The sequence below is a fragment of the Prionailurus viverrinus genome, chromosome D4, assembly GCF_022837055.1.
Source record: "Prionailurus viverrinus isolate Anna chromosome D4, UM_Priviv_1.0, whole genome shotgun sequence".
Lineage (NCBI taxonomy): Eukaryota > Metazoa > Chordata > Mammalia > Carnivora > Felidae > Prionailurus > Prionailurus viverrinus.
This window is the reverse complement of record NC_062573.1, coordinates 29696000-29721518: the sequence shown is the minus strand read 5'-3', so window position 1 is coordinate 29721518 and position 25519 is coordinate 29696000. Positions and strand designations below refer to the sequence as shown.

Below are 25519 nucleotides of genomic sequence, written 5' to 3'. Positions count from 1 at the left end.
ACGAAATGAGAACCATTAAGACCAGCGACTTCTCTGCAGATCAGTTTTAGGAAGCAGGGCGTAAGAAGGTAGAATTATGTGGAAACTTTGTATGTCCACGCCCCCTGCAGACTCTTTACATACCCTCCGGTGAAGGCGTACCCCGTCTGAAGACCAAGACGTCACGTCACAGGGCCTCGCCTAGCCGACAAAAACTGGCCTCCCGGTTCCCTGCCCAGCCCTTCCGGTCCCGGTTAGAGCGAGCCCGCGCGTCCCCGTCTCACCCACTCCCGGCGCCGCGCGCGCCCCCGCCGCGCCCCGCCCCGCCCCTTCCGGCCCGGGAGTTTTGATTTCCTTGGCGGGCGGAAGCGGCCAGAACCAGACGATTCCAAAGCTTACCAGGGGCTGTGGGCGCTCGCTGCTTCGCTCGGGACGGCTGGCCGCCTCCTGTGTGCTTCTACCCGGCCCCGCCCCCCCGGCTCTCCACCCCTCTGCCCCTCAGGTCAGTGTGTCCCGCCGTAGATGAGGGCCAGGGTCGGAGCTATGCGCGGCGTGGGGGAGTGGCGGCGCGAGCCCGGCTTGTTCTTGGCTCTCCGGAGACTGGAGAATTTCCCCGGAACCCCACCTTGCGAACCCACTTCCCGGTTGGTATAGTCAGCCTTTCCGACGCCCCAGTTTTCTCCTTTGTGAGTGGGGATAATGATCCTACCTACCTCAGGGTTACTGAGGTGCAGGCAAAGCGTTTGCCGCTCAGGAGACTGCGAGAGTTGTGATTTCCATGCCTGCCACGTTTCCGTGACCCTGTCTCCGCGAAAAGAAGTTGAAGGAAGGGTTCCAAATTAATTCTGTTCGTACAACCCAGTTTACTGGGGCAGTGCAGTTCAAAAGGAAATGTGTTGTGTGTTACCACCCCCTTTTCAGAGTTCAAATCCTTCCTCTTCCTTCGCCTTCCCAAAGTAGTGGCTTAAGAGGCTCACGCAAAAAGGGATATGCCCTGACTGCCAAAGCAGTACAAGGAGCCGCACCACCAAGAAACCGGTGGGAAAAAGGGAAACTCCTAGAGGCGAGCGTCCCAAGCAAGCGCCTTGGATGAATAATCGTACTTGAGCTTTACCTTTGGTATTTCTCTTTGGTGGTGGAACGGGGTAAAGTGGCGGTGGGTTTCAGAGGTACCTGGAGTTTTGCTTAGAAGCCAGTTTTCCCTTTTTTGTTCATATTTTGGTTTCTGTTTACTGTGTTGTTTGGGAGAAATCAGAAACTCCTTTACTACACCCTCACGGGCTTGTTTCACCAGTGGATCTATCTTTCCTCCGTATCTACTGTGGACCCACCAGATGGGCAAATGAGTCCCTGAACGTCTTTAGGAATGAATGCCTCTTCGTTGGTGCTCTCAGAAGCCAATGCAAGGGAGCAAGACAGGATGTTAAATGTATCAATTACAAGGCCACATTATAAGCTATTCGGTATTCTACTTCTCATTTGAAAGATCTTCAGCATCAGTATCTTACCAAGCTCATAGATGAAGTAAACGTATTACCCAGCAAGTAATAGCATAGCCCAAATAATACTATTAGTAGGAAATTGCCCCTAATTTGTTGCTCTTCTATAAAATTTAATAATAAACCTATTATCTAAGCAGTGCTTGTTTCCTCAGGGAAGTGCAACATCCCAATTGTTTATGCCCCCAGTTCTTCTGTTTAGTCACACTCAGAGGACGTTCAGGTAACTGAGTCTAGTTTTCTTCATTATCCACAGGTGAGAGGCTGCCTTCCACATTGATCATACATCTCCTTTAAGCAGCTACAGAATTGGGTTCCTCCAGCCCTGTTCTTCTTGTGTTGTATATTTCCAAACTTTTGAGGATAAACAGGGCACTTAAGAATATTTGCAACCAGCTCCACATCCACAAAATTTGAAAACCAAGTAAAATCTGTTGTCATTAAAGCAGTTTGCAACGCAAACACCAGTTTTCTTCCAAAAGCAGCAAAAATGATGATCCCTGGATTCAGTAGATATAATTTAGGCCCACGTTTGTATTACTCATCCAAAGGCATGGTGTAATAGGAGGGTGGGGGGAGTAGATAAAAAGGAAAGAGAAAGAGAAGGTGCGTGGTTCCATCCTAAATTGGCACAAGTTGATCTCTGCTAGTTGACTCGAGGCCATGACCTGGAAGTTCAAAACTCACTTGGGAGAAATCTATTAAGAAAAGTTAATGGTGAATTCTTATATTCCTCATCGGGGGATGTGACTTTCAACATCATACAAATGATTTTTTCCTTTTGAGTGCAACTGGAATCGCCCAGTCCTTTATATGGAATTTAGATATGGGCAGTGGTGGCAAGTAGGATTCTTATACTTTGTGAAGCTTTTGCCCATTTCCATTTCTTTGTCTTTAGGCTTTGAAATGTCTCTTTGTGTTTCCTCTTTAACCCATGTGTTCTCAATACCCAGTATTAGTTGGGCTTTGCTCTAATGAACCTGATTGTCTACTTTTATAGCAGGCAACTTTGTAAACAGATTTATAGCCTGACCTTCCCCCATTTCTAATCTGCTCTTTGTCCTCTCCCTCATGAAGATCCCAAAGATTTCCTTTCTTTTTCTTTCCTTTCTTTTTTTTTTTTTTTAAAGATTTTATTTTTAAGTAATCTCTACACCCACTGTGGGGCTCAGATTCACAACTGTGAGATCAGGAGTCGCATGCTTCACTGACTGAGCCAGTCCAGGCACCCCAGGAGCCCAAAGATTTTTTTATGTTGACTATACCTTTACTGCTGTTGTTGCCTGTTTTGAAATTTCTTAGTTCCTATGTTTCCTGCCTTTTTGGGGTGGTTCCACTTCATTCCCATCTTTGCCCCGCTGACAAATACTCTTTAAAAGATTTCTTAATTAGTACTGCTGTTAAGGATATATTTTATCCTGTGCCTTAGGTGCCAGTGAGAATAAATATGACCACTGTGATATCTCCTTGCCTGAAGTAACTTGCCACTCCAGTGGAAGTAGAACTGTTCCATTGTGGGGGCACCTGGGTGGCTTTGACTCTTGATCTGAGCTCAGGTCATGATCTTGTGGTTTGTGAGTTTGAGCCTGGCTCTCTGCTAATGGTGCAGAGCCTGCTTGGGATTCTGTCTCTCTTAATCTCTGCCCCTCCCCTGCTTGTGCTCTCTGTCTCTCTCTCTCAAAATGAATAAATAAACTAAAAAAAAGTTCCTTTGTATATCCCCAACTTTACTGTGGCCTGACGTTGCTTCTTCTGTTGCCCTACCCCATTCATGCAGGTTCAGCTAGATTAAAAATTCAGTCTGCTTATTAAGTTGGCCCAGTGCCGTCTCTTCCTAGGAAATGGCTACTCTTTATTGGATCAGAATGTCTTTTGCCCATGATCTTTATCTTTCTTGCTATAATAGCTTTGACATTGAAATTAAAACTTTTTTTTTTTTTAAGGCTGATGTTTTTCCTTGAGTTTGAATTTCCCTTCCAGAGCTTCTGCTATAGCATTCTGTTCACTGAACAAATTTTTGAAGGCTTTATACTCACCATAATTTATCTTTTATCTCTAAGTAAAATGATTCATGGAATCAGAGTGCTTTATGCATTTTAAAAGGAGATTTAAAAGGATCTTTGAAAAAATATCCTTTGAGGCTCCTGGGCTTTTTTTTGATTATTTCATTCAGTTTTTTCTCTACTTTGATTTAAGAAGATGCCCATCCTCACTGTGTTAAGGACCTCCTTTTCTAAAATTTTTTAAAATATTTATTTTATTTTTGAGACAGAGACAGCAAGCGAGCATGAACGGGGAAGGGGCAGAGAGAGAGACACACACAGAATCCAAAGCAGGCTCCAGGCTCTGAGCTGTCAGCACAGAGCCCAATGTGGGACCTGGGGCTCGAACTTGGCAACCGTGAGATCATGACCTGAGCTGAAGTTGGACGCTCAACCAAATGAGCCACCCAATCACCCCTCGCCTTTTCTTTTATAAACTTACCACACTTCTGAGGTTGAACGTGCATTCTAGATCTTCCAAAGTCATGACCATTATTAAGGCTTAGTAACATGCTGGCCACTCAGCTCTGGATGAGACAGGACGAAGAACAGAGAATGTGAAGGTAGTGAACATGGTGCTGGCCACCCATCAATCTGAGCCTTCGGTGGCTTGCTAGAGGTCTGCCTGTCGGTGAAGGGAGACTATCTGGTTCTAGAAATGAGCGCCAATACCAGGTGTTCACTACTGAGAGGCAGTAATGAAGTTTCCAGGTGGAACTTGCTTCCCAAGTCCCAGTTGGGTATGCATGTACTCAATGTTTTGAAATGTTAGCGAGAATGGGTCTGAGGATCCTGAACGCTATTCTGTCACAGCTACTCCACTGCTAAGTCACCAAGGGAGATTTGTGCATAGGGGTGAGGCCAGGCAAAGGGAGGATTTCATCTCTAGCTGGGCATTGGCTTCAAACCCCTTTGTGAACTTTAGAGTCCTGGTGTGCTGTGCTGGCCTAGATGGGACATTCTTTGTGCCTGACTCAGTGATCTCTGTTTTCCTGGGCCTTCTGATTCCTGCTTGGCTTTCTAAGGGGTGTCAGGGCATCTCCTCCCAAGGTGAAATCCCTAGTCCTGTCCTTCCATACCACCCTCCGGAAAGGAGAGTCCCTTAAAGAAACCATTTCTCTGTAGGTTCAGAGATCTTTCACCCCATGTCTACTCATAATGAAAGCTCCACTTTGCAACACCAAAACTCATGTCCTAGGACTTGACCTATATATAAATGCGCACTTTTAGAAAATTTTAGAAATCTGCTTCCTAGAAATTATCTTTTACTGTTTTACCTTTTTCTTCCTTCTTGGCTTCTATGAAATGGTATTCTTTTAATTCTTACTTTTCCGTTTCTTTCTGCCTTTTCCCACTCCTAGATATAGGTCTGGTGTGGGCAGGACCTTAGCTGTCTGCATTTTAAAGATTTGTCTTTCACTTTTAAGTCTTTGTACTAACTGTAACTGATTTTGTGTGTGGTGTGAGAGAGAGATCCAGTATTCTTTTTTTTTCATGTGGCTAACCCATTGTCCCTGCTCCAAATCTGCATTTCCATTTGCTGGTACCTCTAAAAGCAGTTTCAGTTCAGTACATGTCAACTTTTTTTTTTTTCCCCTGGAATCTTTGCACCTAAAATTCCCTCTTTTCCCAGTGCTCATCTTCTCATTCTTTTTGGGCTAATGACTCCTGTTAAGGTCTATCGACCAAAACCACTAAGAACACATCTGTAGTAAAAAATATTAGGTGTAGTAAGCTTGCTGCAGCAAGAGAAACCATACTTACCAGGAATTGAGAAGGGCCTTCTAGGATCTGAGTTTATGGTGGTGATTTTAAGAAAGGATTAGGGAAGCAAGAACCCGTTTTAGAATGGATGCTGTCAAAGAGCTGGGGCATTTCAGCACATGGGTATCTTAGGAAGCAAGAGGTGGGAGGATGTCATGGATGAGAAAACAGCAATCAATGTAAGAAAGGATTATTATTTTAACCACCTCCAATTTGATTGCCTGAGGGCTGATTTTCTTTTTCTCACTTTTCATCCTTTGAATCGGATCTTGACTTAAATATTACCGTCTCAGCAACCCATTCTCACCATTGTTGCTTATTTCTTTCCCAGTACTTATGACAAATTTTAATTATTTGCTTACTGTCTTTTCTGCTAGAATGCGAGATTCATGAGGGCAGGAACCACCTTTCTTTCCTTCTGCATTTTAAGGCTTAGTGCAAAGCGCAGGTCTGGCACAGCATAGGTGCTCAGTAAACACATCTGTATGATAAATGAATAAACAAAAATTCGGGGTTGACAGTCTGATTGCAGTAGCACTTCTGTCAGATACTGCTAATCTCTAGTTAAAATCAACTAAGAGCATATCTTCCACAAATAAGACAAAGCTGATAAGAGTGTGACCTTATGCAGTCATGTACACAATAGGGCCCTACTTGTCCTTGTTTTTTTTTTAAATTCTACCTTATTTTAAAATGCAGGAAGACAAAATCAAACAATATCTACCAAAGACGTTTTTACAACTAATTTTTATATATTTTTTGTTACATGCTTGAAAGTATAGCTGACCCTGAACAACATGATTTTGAAATGTGTGAATCCACTTATACATGGATTTTTTTTTTTTTGGTAAATAGGGTACAATACTGTAAGTGTATTTTCTCTTCCTTATGATTTTCTTTTTTTTTTTTTTTAAGTTTATTTATTTTGAGAGAGAGACAGTGCATGTGAGCAGGAGGTGGGGGAGAGAGAGAGAGAGAGAGAGAGAGAGAATGAATGAATCTCATGCAGGCTCTGTGTTCCACACAGGGCACAGAGCTCCACATGGGGCTTGATCCCACGAACCTTGAGATCATGACCTGAGCCAAAATCAAGAGTTGGACACTTAACCGACTAAGCCACCCACATGCCCCTTCCTTATGATTTTCTTAATAAATTTTCTTTTTTCTAGCCTACTTTATTGTGAGAATATAGTATATAATGCATATGAAATACAAAATATGAGCTAATTATGTTATTGATAGGGCTTCCTGTCAACAGTAGGCTGTTCATAGTTAAGTTTTAGGGTAGTCAAAAGTTATATGTGGATTTTCAACTCTGCAAGGGAGTTGGTGCCCTTTACCCCTGCATTGTTCGAGGATCAACTGTATATGTAACATACATAAGTTGAGCATAGCAATAAAATATGTATCTCATATATTTTTTTAATTGTGTATCATTGGAATCTTAATTTGCATTTCCCTGATAACTAATAAAATTGAATGTTTTTTCATGTTTTTATTGGTCCTTTGTGTTTCTTTATGAAATGCTTTTTATTTCATTTACTTATTTTTTCTTTTGGGTTGCCTTCTGTATTGTATATAGTATGTTCTGGATAAAAACCCATTGTTTATAAGTGTTACAAATATTTTCTCACATTTATGATTTTTTTTTTAAGGATGTCTTTAAATGGGCAAAAGTTCTTAATTTTAACATTTTTTTAATGATTAACACTTTATTTAAAAGATTCTCTTCTGTCCTGAAATCATGACAATATTCTTTAAAAATTTTTTAAAGTTTATCTTGCATATATAAGTCTTTGCTTGATCTAGAATTGATTTTTATGTGTGGTATGAGATAGGAATCCAGGCTTTTTATTTGTTTGTTTGTTTTTTACCATATAGTAAATCAGGTTTTTTTTTTTTTTTGTATCATTTATATGCCCAAGACTTATTTATATTTGCACTTATAAGGTAATCTCATAGTAGTTCCTTTTTCGGTCATGTACTATTTCTGTCTTACAGGTTCCTTTTGTAATTTTGTAGAAACTTCCAGGAGGACTATGAAAGATTATGATGAACTTCTCAAATACTATGAATTATATGAAACTGTTGGGACAGGTAATCTTTTTTTTTTTCCTGGAGGCAGAGGACAGATCAACTATTTGGGAATAATAGTGCATTTGGGCAGTCATGAGCTTTTCAGTTTAACCTGTGTAGTTTTAAAATTCTTCAACTTACTTTAGAAAGAAAAAGCAGAGCAAGAGAGGAGAATAGTAGCAGGGGCCTTGTAGGTCATTTTATTTAGAATAAAAGTCACTGGAGAGTTTTGAGCCAAGGAATGATCTATCTGACTTTTGTTTCTGCTTTTTTCTTATTTTAAAAATTTTTTTATGTTTTAATTTTATTTTTGAGACAGAGACAGTGTGAGTGAGGGAGGGGCGGAGAGAGAGGGAGACACAGAAGCCAAAGCAGGCTCTAGGCTCTGAGCTATCAGCACAGAGCCCGATGCAGGGCTCGAACTCATGGACTGTGAGATCATGATGTGAGCCAAAGTCAGACGCTTAACCAACTGAGCCAACCAGGCACCCCTGACCTTTGTTTTTAAGGGTCACTCTAGCTGCTTTGCTGTGAAAAGATTAGTTGGGAAAGGCAGGGGTAGAAGCAGAGATATGTTAAGAGATTATTGCATTAATTTAGGTGAGTGATGGTAGAGAATATGGTGACTTGGATGAGGGTGATAGCAGTGAAAGTAGTGAAAGGGGTGTGATTCTGTACGTATATGTGTTTTAATTTGTTGAGGTATAATGGTAAAATATGCAAAGTGCATTAGTCTTGATGGAGTTTTTTGTTTTTTGTTTTTAAATTTTTTTTTTTAACGTTTATTTATTTTTGAGACAGAGAGAAACAGAGCATGAACGGGGGAGGGTCAGAGAGAGAGGGAGACACAGAATCTGAAACAGGCTCCAGGCTCTGAGCGGTCAGCACAGAGCCGGACGCGGGGCTCGAACTCACGGACTGTGAGATCGTGACCTGAGCTGAAGTCGGACGCTTAACCGACTGAGCCACCCAGGCGCCCCTGGGGTTTTTTTTTTTTTTTAATTTTTTTTTTCAACGTTTATTTATTTTTGGGACAGAGAGAGACAGAGCATGAACGGGGGAGGGGCAGAGAGAGAGGGAGACACAGAATCAGAAACAGGCTCCAGGCTCTGAGCCATCAGCCCAGAGCCCGACGCGGGGCTCGAACTCCCGGACCACGAGATCGTGACCTGGCTGAAGTCGGACGCTTAACCGACTGCGCCACCCAGGCGCCCCTGGAGTTTTTTTTTTAATGTTTGTTTATTTTGAGAGAGAGTGAGAGACCATGTGCGTCTGCACACAGGGGAGGGGAGAAAGAGAGGGAGAGAGAGAATCCCAAGCAGGCTCTGTGCTGGGGGACCCAGTCTCACAAATTGTGGGATCATGACCTGAGCCAAAATCAGTGTTGGATGCTTAACCAACAGAGCCACTCAGTTGCCACTTGATGGAGTTTTACAAACATGTCCACCTATATGTTCCATGCTCCGATCAAGACAGATTTCTTTTTTTTGACAGATTTCTAGTCAATACCTGTCTGTTTTCCCCCAAGGTAACGACTGATGTATTTTGAAGACAGAGCCAGTGGGATTTGTTAATGGGTTGGGTATGTAGTGGGAGACAAAAGAGAAGGGCTAAGGATGGCTTCTAGATTTTTGGAAAATGTTGAGTTGCCATTTACTGAGATGGGGAAGACCATAGCAGGGACCTCCAGCGCTTCTTTTTATTTATTTATTTTTAATGTTTATTTATTTTTGAGAGGGGGGCGAGGGGCAGAGAGAGGGGATCAGAGGATATGAAGCAGGCTCTATGCTGACAGCAGAGAGCCCAACATGGGGCTTGAACTCACAAACTGTGAAATCATGACCTGAGCCAAAGTCAGATGCTTAACTGACTGAGCTACCTGGGTGCCCCAGGAGCTTCTTTTTCAAAATATGAAGTTGGCAGTTTGTTTTAGATACCAAAGTGTAGACATTTATCTAGCATTTGATCCAGTTTTGAAAAATCATATCCTTTTGATTCAGTTTTATTTATTTAAAAAAAAATTTTTTTTTAATGTTTACTTATTTTTGAGACAGAGAGAGACAGAGCGTGAACAGGGGAGGGGCAGAGAGAGAGGGGGACACAGAATCTGAAACAGGCTCCAGGCTCTGAGCTGTCAGCACAGAGCCCGACACGGGGCTCGAACTCACAGACCATGAGATCATGACCTGAGCCAAAATCGGACGCTTAACCGACCAAGCCACCCAGGCGCCCTGATCCAGTTTTAAAACAGTAGATGTTTCCCATTGTCTTTTATCTCAACAACTTTATATTGTGTTGTAGCAGTTTTAATTATAAAGCAAATTTATTTGCAATGTTACTTGTAAAGCAAATTTCTAAACAGTGAATTCTGTTTTCCTACTTCTTCATTACAAAGTTAAAGATTCTATCATGGTAAAAATCTTCAGCTAGACATCGGATGAGGAGAGGTTAAAGTCATGGCTAGTGCTTTGGAAGCGATAGGAAGAAAAAGCCACAAACTTCCAGGAAAATATGATTTATAGAGCTTTTTAGAAGCATATGGAGGGGCACTTGGCTGGCTCAGAGCATGCAACTTTTGATCTCGGATTCAGTTTGAGCCCCATGTTGGGTGTAGAAATTACTTAAACATAAAATCTTAAAAAAAATAAAATAAAAGCATGTGGAGAGGTATTTGTGCCTGAGTCCTCAGGTTGTTCTGATGATGATTTTAGGTTACTCTTGCTTATCTCTTCGTAACACATTTTTCTATACTTAGGTGGCTTTGCAAAGGTCAAACTTGCCTGCCATATCCTCACTGGAGAAATGGTAGCTATAAAAATCATGGATAAAAATGCACTAGGGGTAAGTTAAAATTATTTAAAAAATATCTATAGATCAGTTTTGTAAATTAAAACCTGAATTTGCTCTATGTTCTAGTTACTACTTTCATTAGAATGATCTTTCTATGGCTTGTTGGGCTTGTTTTTTAGATTGCAAGTTAGGTATAAATCTCTGGTTTTATTTTTTTTATTTTTTATTTTTTTTAATTTTTTTTTTTCAACGTTTTTATTTATTTTTGGGACAGGGAGAGACAGAGCATGAACGGGAGAGGGGCAGAGAGAGAGGGAGACACAGAATCAGAAACAGGCTCCGAGCCATCAGCCCAGAGCCTGACGCGGGGCTCGAACTCATGGACCGCGAGATCGTGACCTGGCTGAAGTCGGACGCTTAACCGACTGCGCCACCCAGGCGCCCCTAAATCTCTGGTTTTAAAAAGTAATCTGGGGAAGGGGTTACTTTGTCCTTAATTTTAATGCCAGGCCATGGTACATATCTGGTCTGTGGAGTCCATTTTCCTACAGATGTTTCATAGTATTACAGGTGTTTCTGGATATTAATATCTCCTGTACCTTCTCACGATCCCCTTACTAAGTGTTGATCTCTTTTATGATAGATAGATGTGAGCTCTAGAATTTTATTCAAATTGACGTTCGAAGTTATATCATTAAGTCCTTTTTGTAATCAGCCTCTTGCTCATATACATGGGTGTTTCCAGGACTGGGCTGATTGTTACCTCCTGAAACAGCTCATTCAATATGTGGTTTTGGTTTTAATGTACATAAAGTTTATTGTTTTTATATTAAGGGAAGATGGGTCTCTTTTGATGGTCTTTTGGGCCTATTAAACCCTTTCTAGTGTTTGAAGTCACCCTGAGTGGTCTTTTGTTTCTAATTTTTTTATTGTTGCTCATATCATTTGGTTTCTTAGTTTTGGTCTCCTGCTGAGAATTTACTAGTCTCTTTGTATATATGTGTGGCTGTTTCTTCTTTTTGTTTTAAAAAAAAATTTTTTTAATGTTATTTGTCTTTGAGAGAGAGAGTGTGAGCAGGGGAGGGGCAGAGAGAGAGAGACAGACAGACAGGGAGACAGAATACGAAGCAGGCTCCAGGCTCCAAGCTGTCAGCACAGAGCCTAATGCAGGGCTCAAACCCAAATACTGCGAGATCATGACCTGAGCGGAAGTCTGACACTTAACCTAACTGACTGAGCAACCTAGGCACCACTGTTTTTTTTTTGAAGATAAATTAGAAAACAGTAAAAAAATTATTTTTTTCTCTAACCAAAAATCTGAGTGTTAAACATTTTTTTTCTTGTGGATTGAGTTAGCATTATAATTATTAGTAGTGTACCACTGAGTAAAACAACGCGAAAATTTTATAAATGTTGGTAATTATCAAACATAATAAGTAACATTTTTTAATTTAGTGAAGATTTTAATAAAGTAAGATTTTTAATTAGACACATAGGACTTTTTTTGGACTCCCTTGTTGGAATGAGACAGAATTTAACATCAAGTGTTCATATCTATTTACTTTTATTTTTTTCTTATTTTTTATTTTTAAGGATGTAAGTGTTGATTAACATGAATAAATTAGTCAGAGAGAATGTGAGGAGTTCTAGTACAGCAGTGTCCCTCAATTCTTTGAACTACTTCCAAATTATATGCCAAAATATAGTGACCTAATCAGAAATTATTTCTAATAATCCGTCAACTGACAATTCAGGCTCTCCTTCAATTTTTTTTTAAGTTTATGTATTCATTTATTTTGAGAGTGTGTGCGCATAAGCCAGGGAGGTAACAGAGAGAAAGAAAGAGAGAATCCCAAGTAGGTCCCACACTTGCCAGCACAGAGCCCAAATCAGGGCTTAATCTCACAAACTGAGAGATCATGACCTGAGCCAGGATCAAGAGTTGGAAGCTTAACTGACTGAGCCATCCAGGCACGCCCCTGGAATGCTAACCTAAGGGGTTCTCAGACTGTTTTGATTTTTCTGGACATTGTATTATTCACCCACATCAAACTGTCTTTCATAAAACCCTCAAGGCCTTTCTTTATGTACACACAGATAATTTTTGTTGTATTTTTCTGTGCTGTTGAACAATTTGGCTATTGGTTGCTTTTGCTACTCAGTAGTAAAGCTTTTGTTATTGGTGCTTGGAGCACTTCCAAAATAGGTTTATTGCTCATGTACTGTGTTTTGTCACAGAGTGATTTGCCCCGTATCAAAACGGAGATTGAGGCCTTGAAGAACTTGAGACATCAGCATATATGTCAACTCTACCATGTGCTGGAGACAGCCAACAAAATATTCATGGTTCTTGAGGTTAGTAGTATGGTCTAGAGACTGAAAGGTATTTGGTTTCTGTCTTAGTCCACTTGGGCTGCTATAACAAATATCACAGACTGAGTAGCTTATGAACAACAGAAATTTATTTCTCATAGTTCTGAAAGCTGGGAATTCCAAAATTAAGGGGCTGGCATGGTCAGGTGAAGGCCTTCTTCCTGATCCATAGCTGGCACCTTCTTGCTGTGTCCTTAATGGTAAGAGGGACCAAGGGATCTCTCTGGAACCTCGTTTATAAGAGTCCACTTATAAACAGATTTTTTTCAGTATGGTATTGTAAATGTATTTTGTCTTCATTATGTGTTTCTTTTTTCCAGCTTGCTTTATTATAAGAATATAGTGTATAATACATGTAACATATAAAATATGTATTAATTGACTGTTTATGTTATTGGTAAGGCTTCCTGTCAACAGTAGGCTTTTAATAGTTAAATTTCAGGGAGTCAAAAGTTATATGCATATATAAAACATTTAAAAATAGAACTACCATATGATCCAGTAATTCCACTATTGGGTACTTACCGTAAGAATATGAAAACACTAATTCAAAAAGATATATGCACCCCTATTTTACAGCATTATTTATAGTAGTCAAATTATGGAAGCAGCCCAAGTGTCCATTGATAGACGAATGGATAAAGAATATATGGTATGTGTATGTACACACACATACACCACACGCGCACACACACTGTGGAATATTATTCTGCCATAAAAAAATGAAATCTTGTCATTTGCTACAACCTGGGTGGATCTAAAGAGTATAATGCTAAGTGAAATAAGTCAGAGAAAGACAAATACCATATGATTTCACTCATGTGGAATTTAAGAAATGAACAAAAAAGAGACAAACCAAAAAACACTTTTTAAAAAGATTTATTTATTTTGAGAGAAGGAAAGAACAAGCGAGGGAGGGGCAGAGAGAGAGAGGGAGAGAGAGAATCCCAAGCAGGCTCTGCACTGTCAGCATGGAGCTTGATGCAGGGCTTGAACTCACAAACTGTGAGATCATGGCCTGAGCTGAAGAGTCAGACACTTAAGTGACTGAACCACCCAGGTGCCCCTCTTAACTATAGAGAAAAACTGATGGTTATCAGATGGGGGGGGGGGGTGGTGGTGGGGGAGGTTGGGTGAAACAGGTGAAAGAGATTAAGAGTACTCTATCCTGATGAGCACTGAGTAATGTTTGGAATTGTTGAATCACTACATCCTACATCTGAAACTAATGTAACATATATGTTAACTATACTGGAATTAAAATTAAAAAAAAAGTTACATGCAGATTTTTGACTGTGAGAATGGTCAGCACCGCCAACCCCTGTGTTGTTCAAAGGTCAACTGTACTTACATACAAATCCCTACATGTATTTTAGGTGTGTGTGAATACATACATCTGTGTGTTTTCATATATATATAAATATATATACACACATAGGTGGCTTATTAGTTTCTGTCACACAAGTGGTTGCCTACTATAATATTCTGTACCTTGTTTTTTTTTTTTTTTTATGCACTTAACATTTTAGCTTGGAGACCATCTGTGTATATTTGTAGAGGTTTTTAATGTTTTTGTTTCACTTCATTTTGCATTTCTTTCTTTGTGTATATAAAGTAGGCTGTTTATATAAATCTTATTGGAAAGCATTTAAAAAATTGAGGTATAATTTTTATATGCTAAAATGCACACATTAGGTATACAGTTTGAAAAAGGTAGACATCTATGTACTTCCCACCCCAGCCTAGGGATAAAACATATCCGTTATGCCCGAAAGTTTTCTCCTGACCCTTTGAAGTTAATCCCTATAACCCTACCTGTCCACTGTACTTCTCAGTGACCAATGATTTGATTTTGGTCACCATAGGTTAGTGTTACCTGTTGTAGAACTTGATATAAATAGAATCATACAGTCTGTACTCTTTTGTGTTTGGTTTCTTTTGTTCAGCATAATGCTTTTTGCAAGTCACTGTATCAATGTATACTCTTTTATATCTTGCTTTTTCACTTAATACTGGAGATTGTTTCATATCAGTTTGTAAAGAGCTTCCTTTTTTTTATGGCTGCATAGAATTCCATTTTATAATGGAATTTAAATAGTGTGAACATATTTGGGTTGTTTCCAGGCTTTGTTACAAAACAATACTGCTTTAGTGGATAATCTTGAAAGTGTATCCTTTTTTAAAGATTTATTTTATTTTTAGAGGGCGGGAGCAGAGGAGAGGGGTACGGGGGAGAGAGAGAGAGAGAGAGAGAGAGAGAGAGAGAGAATCCCAGGCAGGCTCCACACTCAGCATGGAGCTTGACACAGGACTTGATCCCATGACCCTGGGATCATGACCAGAGTTGAAATCAAGAGTCTGATGCTCAACCGACTTAGCCACCCAGGCACTCCCAAAGAGTATCGCTTTTGATGTTAGAGTATATCTGTAGGAACATTTTCTAAATGTGGAACTATGAGGTCAAAAGCTATAGATATCTGTGATTTTAATTGGTACTGCTAAGGTGAAGTGAAATCTTGAAGGGAAACCCCAGTTTACAGAAAGGTAGAGTTGCTTTGGAGAAGGGATGGAAAGCTTAGAACTTTATATTCTGGTACCTCTTCTCCTGTAGCTTCTTATGAACCTCTGTAGAACTGGGCTCCTTCTGGTACAGACTAAAAATCTCTGGTCTTCAGGATGGAAAAGCAATAATTGCTTCTGGGGTGCACCTGGCTGGCTCAGGTGGTAGAGCATGTGACTCTTAATCTTGGGGTTGTGAGTTTGAGGCCTACATTGGGTATAGAGATTACTTAAAAATAAAATCTTTATAAAAAAATCTTTAAAAAATTGTGCTTTTTTAAAATTGTTTTTGTTTTAGGGAACTACACTAAATATGAGTGCATTAAGATGAGAATGGGTTTTAATACTTTGCTATAAAAATATAAAACCCTGAGTGAACTTAAAAATCACAGTGTCAGGGGGTGCCTGGGTGGCTCAGTCTGTTAAGCATCTGACTTTAGTTCAGGTCATGATCTCACAGTTCATGAGTCTGAGCCCCATTTTGGGCTCTGCGCTGCCAGTGCAGAGCCCGCTTGGGATCCTCTGTCTTCTTCTCTCTGCCCCTCCCCTGCCTGCGTGTGCACGTGCTGTCTCTCTTTCAAAATTAAATAAACATTAAAAAAAAAAAAATCACAGTGTTAGTTGGTTCTACTTCTACTTACTGGTGATAAAACTGTTTGAGACCAAGAGCTGTTGTTCTGTGTCCTGGAGTAATTGTTGACCTGTTTGATCGTGACAGTGTATTTTTGACTATTCTTCACTTGGTTCCCTTGCCTATTAAGTTGAATTAAAGATATCTCTGAGTTAAGTATAATTTTTTGTTTTAATTCCTCTGAAGTGATTTTTGTCAGTAGTAATCATACCTGCATGCCTCTGTTGTTATTGAAGTATTGCCCCGGAGGAGAGCTGTTTGACTACATAATTTCCCAGGATCGCCTGTCCGAGGAGGAGACCCGAGTTGTCTTCCGTCAGATAGTATCTGCAGTTGCTTATGTGCACAGCCAGGGTTATGCTCACAGGGACCTCAAACCGGTAAGTGACTATCACAGATGCTCACCTGAGAGTTCAACATCATTTACCAGTTTTTACTAGTGTTCTACAGGTTCTTTCTGTTTAGGGTCTATCTTGGCTTTGCTTCTTTTTTTGTTCCACTGATAATGTATCACTTTTCTTTCTTTTCTTTTGACTGCCAGTAGGCTTTTTTGGATCTACCTAATTGTTGATATTCTGTATGTTTGTCAGTTGTGGGTGACATTATGAATGTCTTTGTAATCAACTGGGGAATATAAACTTCAGGATTTTATCTCTAGGAAAGAAGAGTTTTGAGTATTTTCTTTGAGAATATTGTCATTGAGTATTTTCCCTTTAATACTCTTTTCCTGACCTCATCTTCCTTTAATTTTAATTCCATTACATCTCAGAAAGGAATAGTTCAATGGAATGAACAGTCTCTAATTTTCAAGGACAGAATAAAAATGCAAATACTTTTAAGTCTGCAGGCTCTGACTAATATGGATGGTAGTGAACATGGGTTTTATGTTACTTGGTATTAGGGCCAGGAGTCTAGAATTGGTTGACAAAACATGGCAATGTTACTTTCCTTTTGCCTCTGTTTATATACAGCCCTCTGATTTGAGCTCATTCTTTTGGTTTGGCACACGTTGTGTTTGCTTGTAGTTGAATCTCAGGGTACCACAGAGGGGATGGTTTATGCTGAAGTGTCTCAAGGGGAAGCAGAATAGTTCTTGCCATTCCTCCTCTTTCCCTTTCCTTACTTCTTGTCATTTCATTCTTTTTTAGTGATTTTCATTCTGTTGTTCCCAGGCTGCTTGGTATAAACGATCTTAAATCTTATCTATTGGTTTTGCTGCTGCCTGGACTGCATCACACAGAGCCTCCAGCAGCAGGGCCTGCAGGCAGAGAATGTAACTGTGACAGAGGGCTTTAGAAGAGTGGAAAGTGCTTATTTTATGGAAGCAGAGGTCTGCGTTACATTTACTGAATTTGGAAAAGTGTAAAATATTTATAACTTTGTTAGTGAAAAGCTAGATAGCTCTGTTGTCATCAGCCAGCTCCATTTGCATCATCCTCCAGCTTCTGTTGAATATCTAAGATGGCAGGCCTGTCTTATTGCCAACGTGTGGTACAAAGCTCAAGATGTCTGTAACCTTATTGGCCAAACTCGAGGAACACCTTTATTCATCAAAGAAGAAACAATAGGGGCGCCTGGGTGGCTTGGTCGGTTAAGCGTCCGACCTCAGTTCAGGTCATGATCTCACGGTCTGTGAGTTCCGTGAGTTTGAGCCCCTCGTCGGGCTCTGTGCTGACAGCTCAGAGCCTGGAGCCTGTTTTGGATTCTGTGTCTCGCTCTCTCTCTGCTCCTCCCCTGTTCATGCTCTGTCTCTCTCTGTCTCAAAAATAAATAAACGTTAAAAAAAAAAAAGTAACTGCTTTCTAAAAAAAAAAAAAAAAAAAAAAAAAAGAAACAATAGAATGGGAAGGCCAAATAGATGATCCCCAGTCATCCAGACTCTCAAGTTCATTAACTATACAACCAAAAATCAAAAGTGCAGCAATATATGCCTCTTCAGAAGTATTCATAACTGTTGAGGTAAAGGGGAAGAGAGGAAAAAAAATCTCTGAAATTCCAACCAAAATATATTGTTTGTATCTTTTCATTTTTGTACTTTTTATAATGTTTGCTTTAGTCCTGAATATATATATATTGTATAAAGTATTTCCCCCCCCAAAAGATGTCACTCCTTGAATAAAGTCCCACAGAATACTCAAGTTTACTTTCTATTTTTAAAAACTTACTATGGCAAATACTCCAGAAATAAATGTCTTATATGTGGAAAAAATAAATCTTGTTCATTTAGAAACTGTTTTTAGAAATGGCTAGAGGTAGGATGTGATATAAGGAAGTCAATATACAGTTATGAAAATATCTTTGTTTCCCCAGGAAAATTTGTTGTTTGATGAATATCATAAATTAAAACTGATTGACTTTGGTCTCTGTGCAAAACCCAAGGTAAGTACAGAAATAAAAATGTATTTATTTCCTTTGTAAATATACCTTTTTAGGGTATTATCTTGCACTGGCTTCCACTTAGCCTTTGTTGAGCGTGGTTGCATCCATTGAGAAGAATGTTAAATTGCATCCCCTTTAGAAGTTCTCTAGATGATTCGAATAGGTAGCCAAGATTGAGAACCACTGCTCTAGGTCCAGGGTTGGCCCTGCTGACGCCCCCATGGATGTGCTGTGAGAGAATTTGCAGTGCTGAGGTGACATGAGGTCATTACAACATGAATTCTGAATTGATTCTATGTTTGCAGTTTGAGTATGTTGCCACTAGGTGAAGCTTTTGTTCATTTAGATAGGAGTTTTGGGAATTTAGTGCAAATCTATTCTTTGTTATCCAAATGGTTCTGTAACTAATGGTTACGTTTTGAGAGACAATCCTCTTTCCTTATAAAAGAAGAAGGAAAAAGTCCATATGCACTATTAAATGTATATGGGTATATATTTCCTTAATTTGTAGCCCACAGTTAAGTACTGGTGTTCTCCAGCGTACCTTCTCTTTGAGGTGACTTTGAACTTTCCAGCTGCGCTGTCTGCAGAGCTCCTGTGTGACTGCCTGTTGGAGGCTTCCTCCTGAGTTCTCTAATGATGGTACTCACAGTCTCTAAAATGAGCTGTCTACACTCATTAGGAATGTTGAAATTGCAGACCTGTCTTAGCCCTTTGTAGTCCCATGATTATTTCCTGCCCCAATCAGAATTAGCTAAATGCAAAGGGAAGCAGATTTTGCCCCTTCAGCTGAATGTCTGATTCTTTCTGATTTTCCTCTCCTTCCCTTGGCTCTTCAGAGATTGTCAGTGGAGCCTTGTGTCTGGGAGCCAAATGCCCTATGGCATTTTTTTGATCGGCAGTCGTATAAAGATAAAACATACTTTGAGCAGATAAACTGGTTTAAGTCATGTTCTCCACAGGAGGCAGTGGAGAAGGTTTGTGACAGACTCCATTAGCTTTTATTTATGGCTGCCACAGATTCGACCCACACAGACACCATCTGAGAAAGCAGCCTTGGCTGGGAGAGGATTGCCTCTGCTTTCTGCTGAGAAGTTCACTTCTGGGCACGTTGTTGCAGTTGTAAATGAAATTTCGCAGTTTCACAAGTCATTTGCCAGTTGTAGGACTACACAAATGTTGGGTAGTCGTATCATGTTCGTTATGTTTTGATGTTTCTGTGCGAGAGCAGAGGATGTCGAGCAGATTCTCATTTTCACAGATCTGGAAGTTCAGGTGTTTTTTGTGTTACGACTGGGTCTACAAAACAGACTCCTAAGGCACTGTTCTATGTAGCAGATTCCTCTCTTCCCTCTAAGGAAAGAGAAACTTTTCTGTATTTGTAAAGATTTGATATTGGAGATAGAGTCCAGGAAAGAAATAGTCCTTTTTCTTGGAGTACTTGGGAGTGGGCAGACATGGGTGCTTGGATGTTTGTTAAACTGATTATTTTGTGAATGGATGTCTAGGAAAGTATGAACCTGACTTGATTGAGCTAAGGGGAAGAAGATTTTGTTCATGCCAGGTTGTAGTGGTATTGGAAATCCAGAGAAGAGTAAACTACACGTGTTTGCATGCATATAGCATAGTATGGGGTTGGCTGCACAGAGTCTCTCATTCTTTGAGATAATTCTTCATCTAGTTTCTCTTTGTGCCAAAAGAATGTTTATCAAGGTTTCAATTTCTTCAGGGCCGTAATTAAGGAGTATTTCATTTTTTCTTGTTGGCAGGGTAACAAGGATTACCATCTTCAGACATGTTGTGGGAGTCTTGCTTATGCGGCACCTGAATTAATACAAGGCAAATCATACCTGGGATCGGAGGTAATTATTCATTGATTAAATCAATATGTAATCAATATACATTTATTGGTGACCTGTAGTGAGTCAGACATTGTGCACTGGGGATATTACAATAAGGTAAGAAATAATCTTGTTAATCAAAGAGTTCAGTTTATTCAGAGAGTAAGACTTAAAGTAACACATGAAATGAATAACTTGCAATAAATATAATAATGTATATTATACTTATGAAGCAAAGGTATATTTCTGGTGTCCTTGTTTTGGTTACTTTCATGTTAAAACAATACGTAGTTTAGACTGGTTAGCCCAGCCAGGTAGAGCACAAGGCCAGGGTTGTAGCCTCAGTTTTCAGAGATGCTTCCTGGTTAGCTCTGAGAAAACTTGGACTTTGTTCATAGCCAGATAGTTATCTGAGGCCAGCAGTCCTTTGCAGAAGGCCCAGGCTCAGAAGGCCTGGGCACTGCCTGTTTTACTTACCATTAGCTACTGCGAGCCCATCAGTCCTTTCTGTTCTGTGGAGTACTAATACTGCTAATATTAGTATTATAAGACAAAGTTGAGTTATCAAAAGCTCAGGAAATGCTGGATTGAATAATTTTTTTAGTTCAGGACATCTCTAGATCTTTAATATGTTCTCATCCAATGTGATCCTCTGGGAGGGGAGCATCATAGATAGCAGTTGGCCTTGATTTTACCTGCCTACAGAGTCCATTTTTTTATGTGCTGCATCTTTTGGAACTAGTGTTATGTTGGAGAAACCTTGACAAATGCCCATTTACTTAATTGTAACAAGAGAAGATGGGAACTGACTTCTTTTGGTGATTTTTGATGTGGATATAATCTCAAACTTACAGAACAGTTGCAAATATGGAATGAGGAACTTCTGTATACGTTTAGTCCTATTCACAGTTGTTGGCATTTTTTTTCATTCTGTTTGCTTTTTCATTCTCTTTCTATGTTTGTATATATGCATATTCTTAACCAATTAAGAATAATTTTTAGACATTATTCCCCTTTATCATTAAATACTATGTATATATTTCCTAAAAGCAAGGGCTTTCTCTTTTATACCTACACTATAGTTATCAAAATCGGGGATTTAATATTGATACAACTTATTTAATTCATAATTCATAGTCATGTGCTGTTAATTGTACCACTAGTGTCCTTAGCTATATTTTCCCTCCAGTCCAGGATTCAGTTCAGGATCACGTATTGCTCCTTTGGCCTGCTTTTTCATTTTATTAAAAAAAATTTTTTTTGAATGTTTATTATTTTTGAAGAAGAGAGAGAGACAGAGTGTGAGCAGGGGAGGAACAGAGAGAAAGGGAGACACAAAATCCAAAGCACACTCCAGGCTCTGAGCTGTCAGCACAGAGCCTGACACGGGGCTCAAACTCACAAACCATGAGATCATGACCTGACATGTCCGACCTGACAAGTCAGACGCTTAGCTGCCTGAGCCACCCAGGCACCCCATCCTTTGGTCTTCTTTAATCTGGAAGAGTTCCTTATCCTTTATCTTACTTGACCTTGACATTTGTGAGGAATCCACTTATTTTTTAGAAAGTATCTCAATTTGAATTTATCTGATGCTTATGATTAGATTTAGCTTATGCCTTTTTGGCAGAAATACCACAAAGGTGATATTGTGGCCTTCTCAGTGCATCATAGGAAAAGGAACAAACTTTTACTGAGCATTTATTATAGTCCTGGAATCATGCTAGATCCTTTTCTTGTTCATTTGTGGTATAAATACATATTACATAAAATTTACCATCTTAATTTTAACTATCTTAACCATTTAAAAAAAAAAAATTTTTTTTTTCAACGTTTATTTATTTTTGGGACAGAGAGAGACAGAGCATGAACGGGGGAGGGGCAGAGAGAGAGGGAGACACAGAATCGGAAGCAGGCTCCAGGCTCTGAGCCATCAGCCCAGAGCCTGACGCGGGGCTCGAACTCACGGACCGCGAGATCGTGACCTGGCTGAAGTCGGACGCTTAACCGACTGCGCCACCCAGGCGCCCCTATCTTAACCATTTTTAAGTGTACAGTTCAATAGTGTTAGGCACATTTAGGGGCACCTGGGTGGCGCAGTCGGTTAAGTGCCTGACTTGGGCTCGGGTCATGATCTCATGGTTGGTGAGTTTGAGTGACGCATCAGGCTCTGTGCTGGCAGCTCAGAGCCCAGAATGTGCTTCGGGTTCTGTGTCTTCCTCTCTCTGTCTGCCCCTCCCCTGCTGATGCTCTGTCTCCCTCTCTTTCTCAAAAATAAATAAATAAAAAAAAGAAATAGTGATAGGCACCTTTATATTGTGCAAGCAATCTCCAGAGCTCTTTTCATTTTGCAAAATGCAACTCTATACCCATTAAATAATTATTCTATTCTTCCTTCCTCCCACCACTGGCAGCTACCCTTCTACATTCTGTCTATATGAATTTGACTACTCTAGGTACCTTATATCGTGGAGTCCTACAATATTTGTCTTTTCGTGACTGGCTTATTTCACTTCACACAGTATCCTCAAGACTCATACATGTTGTAGCATGTGTCAGAATTGTTTTCCTTTTTTTTTTTTTTTCAAACATTTGTTTATTTTGGGAGAGGACGTGCGTGTGCACAGGGGAGGGGCAGTGAGAGAGGGAGAGAGAGTCTCAAGCAGGTTCCGTGCTGTCAGTGCAGAGGCTGACATGGGGCTTGAACCCACAAACTGTGAGATCATGACCTGTGCCGAAATCAAGAGTCAGATGCTTAACTGGCGGAGCCATTCAGGCGTCCCAATGCTAGATGCTTTTTATAATTTTCATTTAAATGAAATCCAAAAATCCTTTGGAGTGAATACTGTCATTCATTTCATTAAGGTAAGAAGTTGAAGAAACTGAGGCTCAGAAATTAAGTGCCTTCGCAAGGTCACACACCTGGTAAACAACAGGTCAAGATTTGAACTGAGGGAGGCTTTACTGCATACCTGTACATTCTCTTTCTCTCTCTCTTCTAAATTATATGGTAATTTTTTTTTTTTTTTAATTTAAACTTTTTTTTTTTTTTTCAACGTTTATTTATTTTTGGGACAGAGAGAGACAGAGCATGAACGGGGGAGGGGCAGAGAGAGAGGGAGACACAGAATCGGAAGCAGGCTCCAGGCTCTGAGCCATCAGCCCAGAGCCTGATGCGGGGCTTGAACTCACGGACCGTGAGATCATGACCTGAGCCGAAGTCAGACGCTTAACCGACTGCGCCACCCAGGCACCCCTATGGTAATTTTTTTAAATAGGCTCCACACCCAATGTGGTGCTTAAACCCACGACCCTGAGATCAAGAGTCACATGCTCTACCAACTGAGCCAGCCAGGCACCCCAATAATTTTTAATAGAATTTTAAAAGCATTTTTAACCGCTTTTATTTTAATTTTTTAAAAGTTTATTTATTTTGAGAGAGAGAAAGAGAAAGAAGGAGGGGCAGAGAGAGAGAGAGACAGAGACAGACAGAGAATCCCAAGCAGGCTCCATGCTGTCAGCACAGACTCCTCCTACACTGACTTGATCTCATGGTGTCATGAGATCATGACCTGAGCTGAAACCAAGAGTTGGATGCTTAGCCAGCAGAGCCACCCAGGTGCTCCTTTCCTTATCTTTTTGTTTAACCTCAGATATAACCTCTCTGTTGACCTCTTCTTGTGGCATTTGATGAGGCCATGCTAGCCCAGTATTTCCTGTGCAGCCTCTTTGCTTTGAATTGAACACCCTGGTCAGGGGTGCCATACTATCCAGGCTGAATTTATAGATCAATTATTTGACATCTCTGAGTCGTAAATAGTTAATTTCTGACCTCCTGCAACTGGGAAGAAAAAAATGGGAAGAAAAAAATGGGAAGAAAAAAATGAGGTGTTTGCCTAAAAGTAGATCATTCACTTGGGGCATCTTAATGATTTGATGTGACTTGGTAGACAGGACTAGGCATTAGATTTGGGTTACTAAGTATAGGTATTACTTAGATGTGATGCCGCTTGAGTTATTTTAACTCTTGTTTCTCTCCTCTGCCTACCCCTCCTGCCTTAAAAAAAAAAAATGCTGCTCTTTTTACCTCTTAAAATTTTCCTAAGTCTTAAGTGATAGTGGGAGCTGTGATTTCTCCTCAGTCAGCAGCCGTGTCATTATTGACTAAGGCCAAATACGCTTGAATTAGTAGTTCGTGCTTAGGACTCATGGGACACATGGATATCTTATACAAAGGTTAAGCTCCTTTCTGGGATTTTGAGATTTGTAGGGGTGTTTGTGCTGGCAGGCTAATTTCTAGCTTCTATATTTGAGAAGTCAATCATTGAACTTTATTAAGTTTTCTTTACGTAGAGAGGAATTTACAACACAGCTTAGTTACATTTGTAGATTATCAGTAGTAAATTTTAAGGCTTGTTTTGACATCCTCAGGCATGTTTATATAACCCTCAACAGCACTACAGAATTGTCTTTCAGAGTCAGAGACCTGGCCTCATCTCCTTTCTTTTTTTTAAATTTTTTTTTTTTAACATTTATTCACTTTTGAGAGAGAGAGACAGAGGGTGAGCAGAAGAGGTTACAGAGAGAGAGACACACAGAATCTGAAGTAGACTCCAGGCTCTGAGCTGTCAGCACAGAGCCCGACGTGGGGCTTGAACCCATGAACTGCAGATTCATGACCTGAGCCCAATCAGATGCTCAACCAACTGAGCCACCCAGGTGCCCCCTCATCTCCTTTCTTATCATACCCAATCCAGCCCAGCCAACTGGGAATTATTTTCTATTGAACATTACAATCCAACACTGGGAGAGAGTGCACTGAACTAAAAGTCAGGAGACCTACCTGGGTGGCCTGCCATTGACTGGGTGACTTTGAACAAGCCTTCCTTTCTGGGCTTTAGGTTCCTTGTCTGTAGAATGAGCAGGTTGAATTGGATGATCTCTGCACCATTTTTCAGCTCTGTGAAGATTCTGTTAAGTGTGCTGTCGCTTAATATGTCTGTAATATGTTCTCAATTTTTAAAAAATTATTTCTTTCTCCCACTCAGGCAGATGTTTGGAGTATGGGCATACTCTTATATGTACTTATGTGTGGCTTTCTACCATTCGATGATGATAATGTCATGGCTTTGTACAAGAAGATTACGGTGAGTGTTACAAGGCATGTGTAGAATTTCACTGTAACAGTTCTGTTAACTATTTGCTTCTATTTATAAGGCAAAAACAGGCAGAAGTAATGTATGCTGTTAGAAGTCAAGATGGTGGTTACACTTTGGAGGAGGGGAGTGACTGGAAGAGGGGTATGGAGGGGGATTCTGTTCTTTCTTGATCTGGATGTTGGTTATGTGTGTGTATTCAATTTTTGAAAACTTGCCATGGTGGACCCTCAATACGTATACTGTTCTGTATGTATATTATACTTCTGTAGTAAAATGCTTAACAGAACAAAAACAAATGGGAACACAAACATGGAAGATGATTTTTCTGGTAACAGTTTTTACTTTGTATCCTGAAATGATACCTTAGTAAGTTACTGTGTTAAATCACATTTTTCTGTTGGGTTCTGATAAAATAAGAAACTGCTTC

The 25519-nt window shown here is 40.0% G+C and overlaps 1 protein-coding gene and 1 pseudogene across 2 annotated transcripts in view; both read left to right on the top strand.

Moving 5' to 3' along the window:
- Nucleotides 1-346: 346 nt before the first annotated feature.
- MELK (maternal embryonic leucine zipper kinase) overlaps nt 347-25519 on the top strand; it is a 94484-nt gene continuing 69311 nt past the window's right edge. Inside the window, exons 1-8 of one of the 2 annotated variants that reach the window (XM_047830806.1) lie at nt 347-481; nt 7286-7381; nt 10116-10201; nt 12389-12505; nt 15950-16093; nt 18024-18092; nt 19862-19954; nt 24982-25080. In XM_047830806.1, the coding sequence (XP_047686762.1) occupies nt 7324-7381; nt 10116-10201; nt 12389-12505; nt 15950-16093; nt 18024-18092; nt 19862-19954; nt 24982-25080 (666 nt within the window). In that variant the 5' untranslated portion in view covers nt 347-481; nt 7286-7323. The other variant, XM_047830807.1, reaches the window with a different exon arrangement.
- Nucleotides 16927-17684, top strand: LOC125150433 (interleukin-1 receptor-associated kinase 1-binding protein 1-like; annotated as a pseudogene).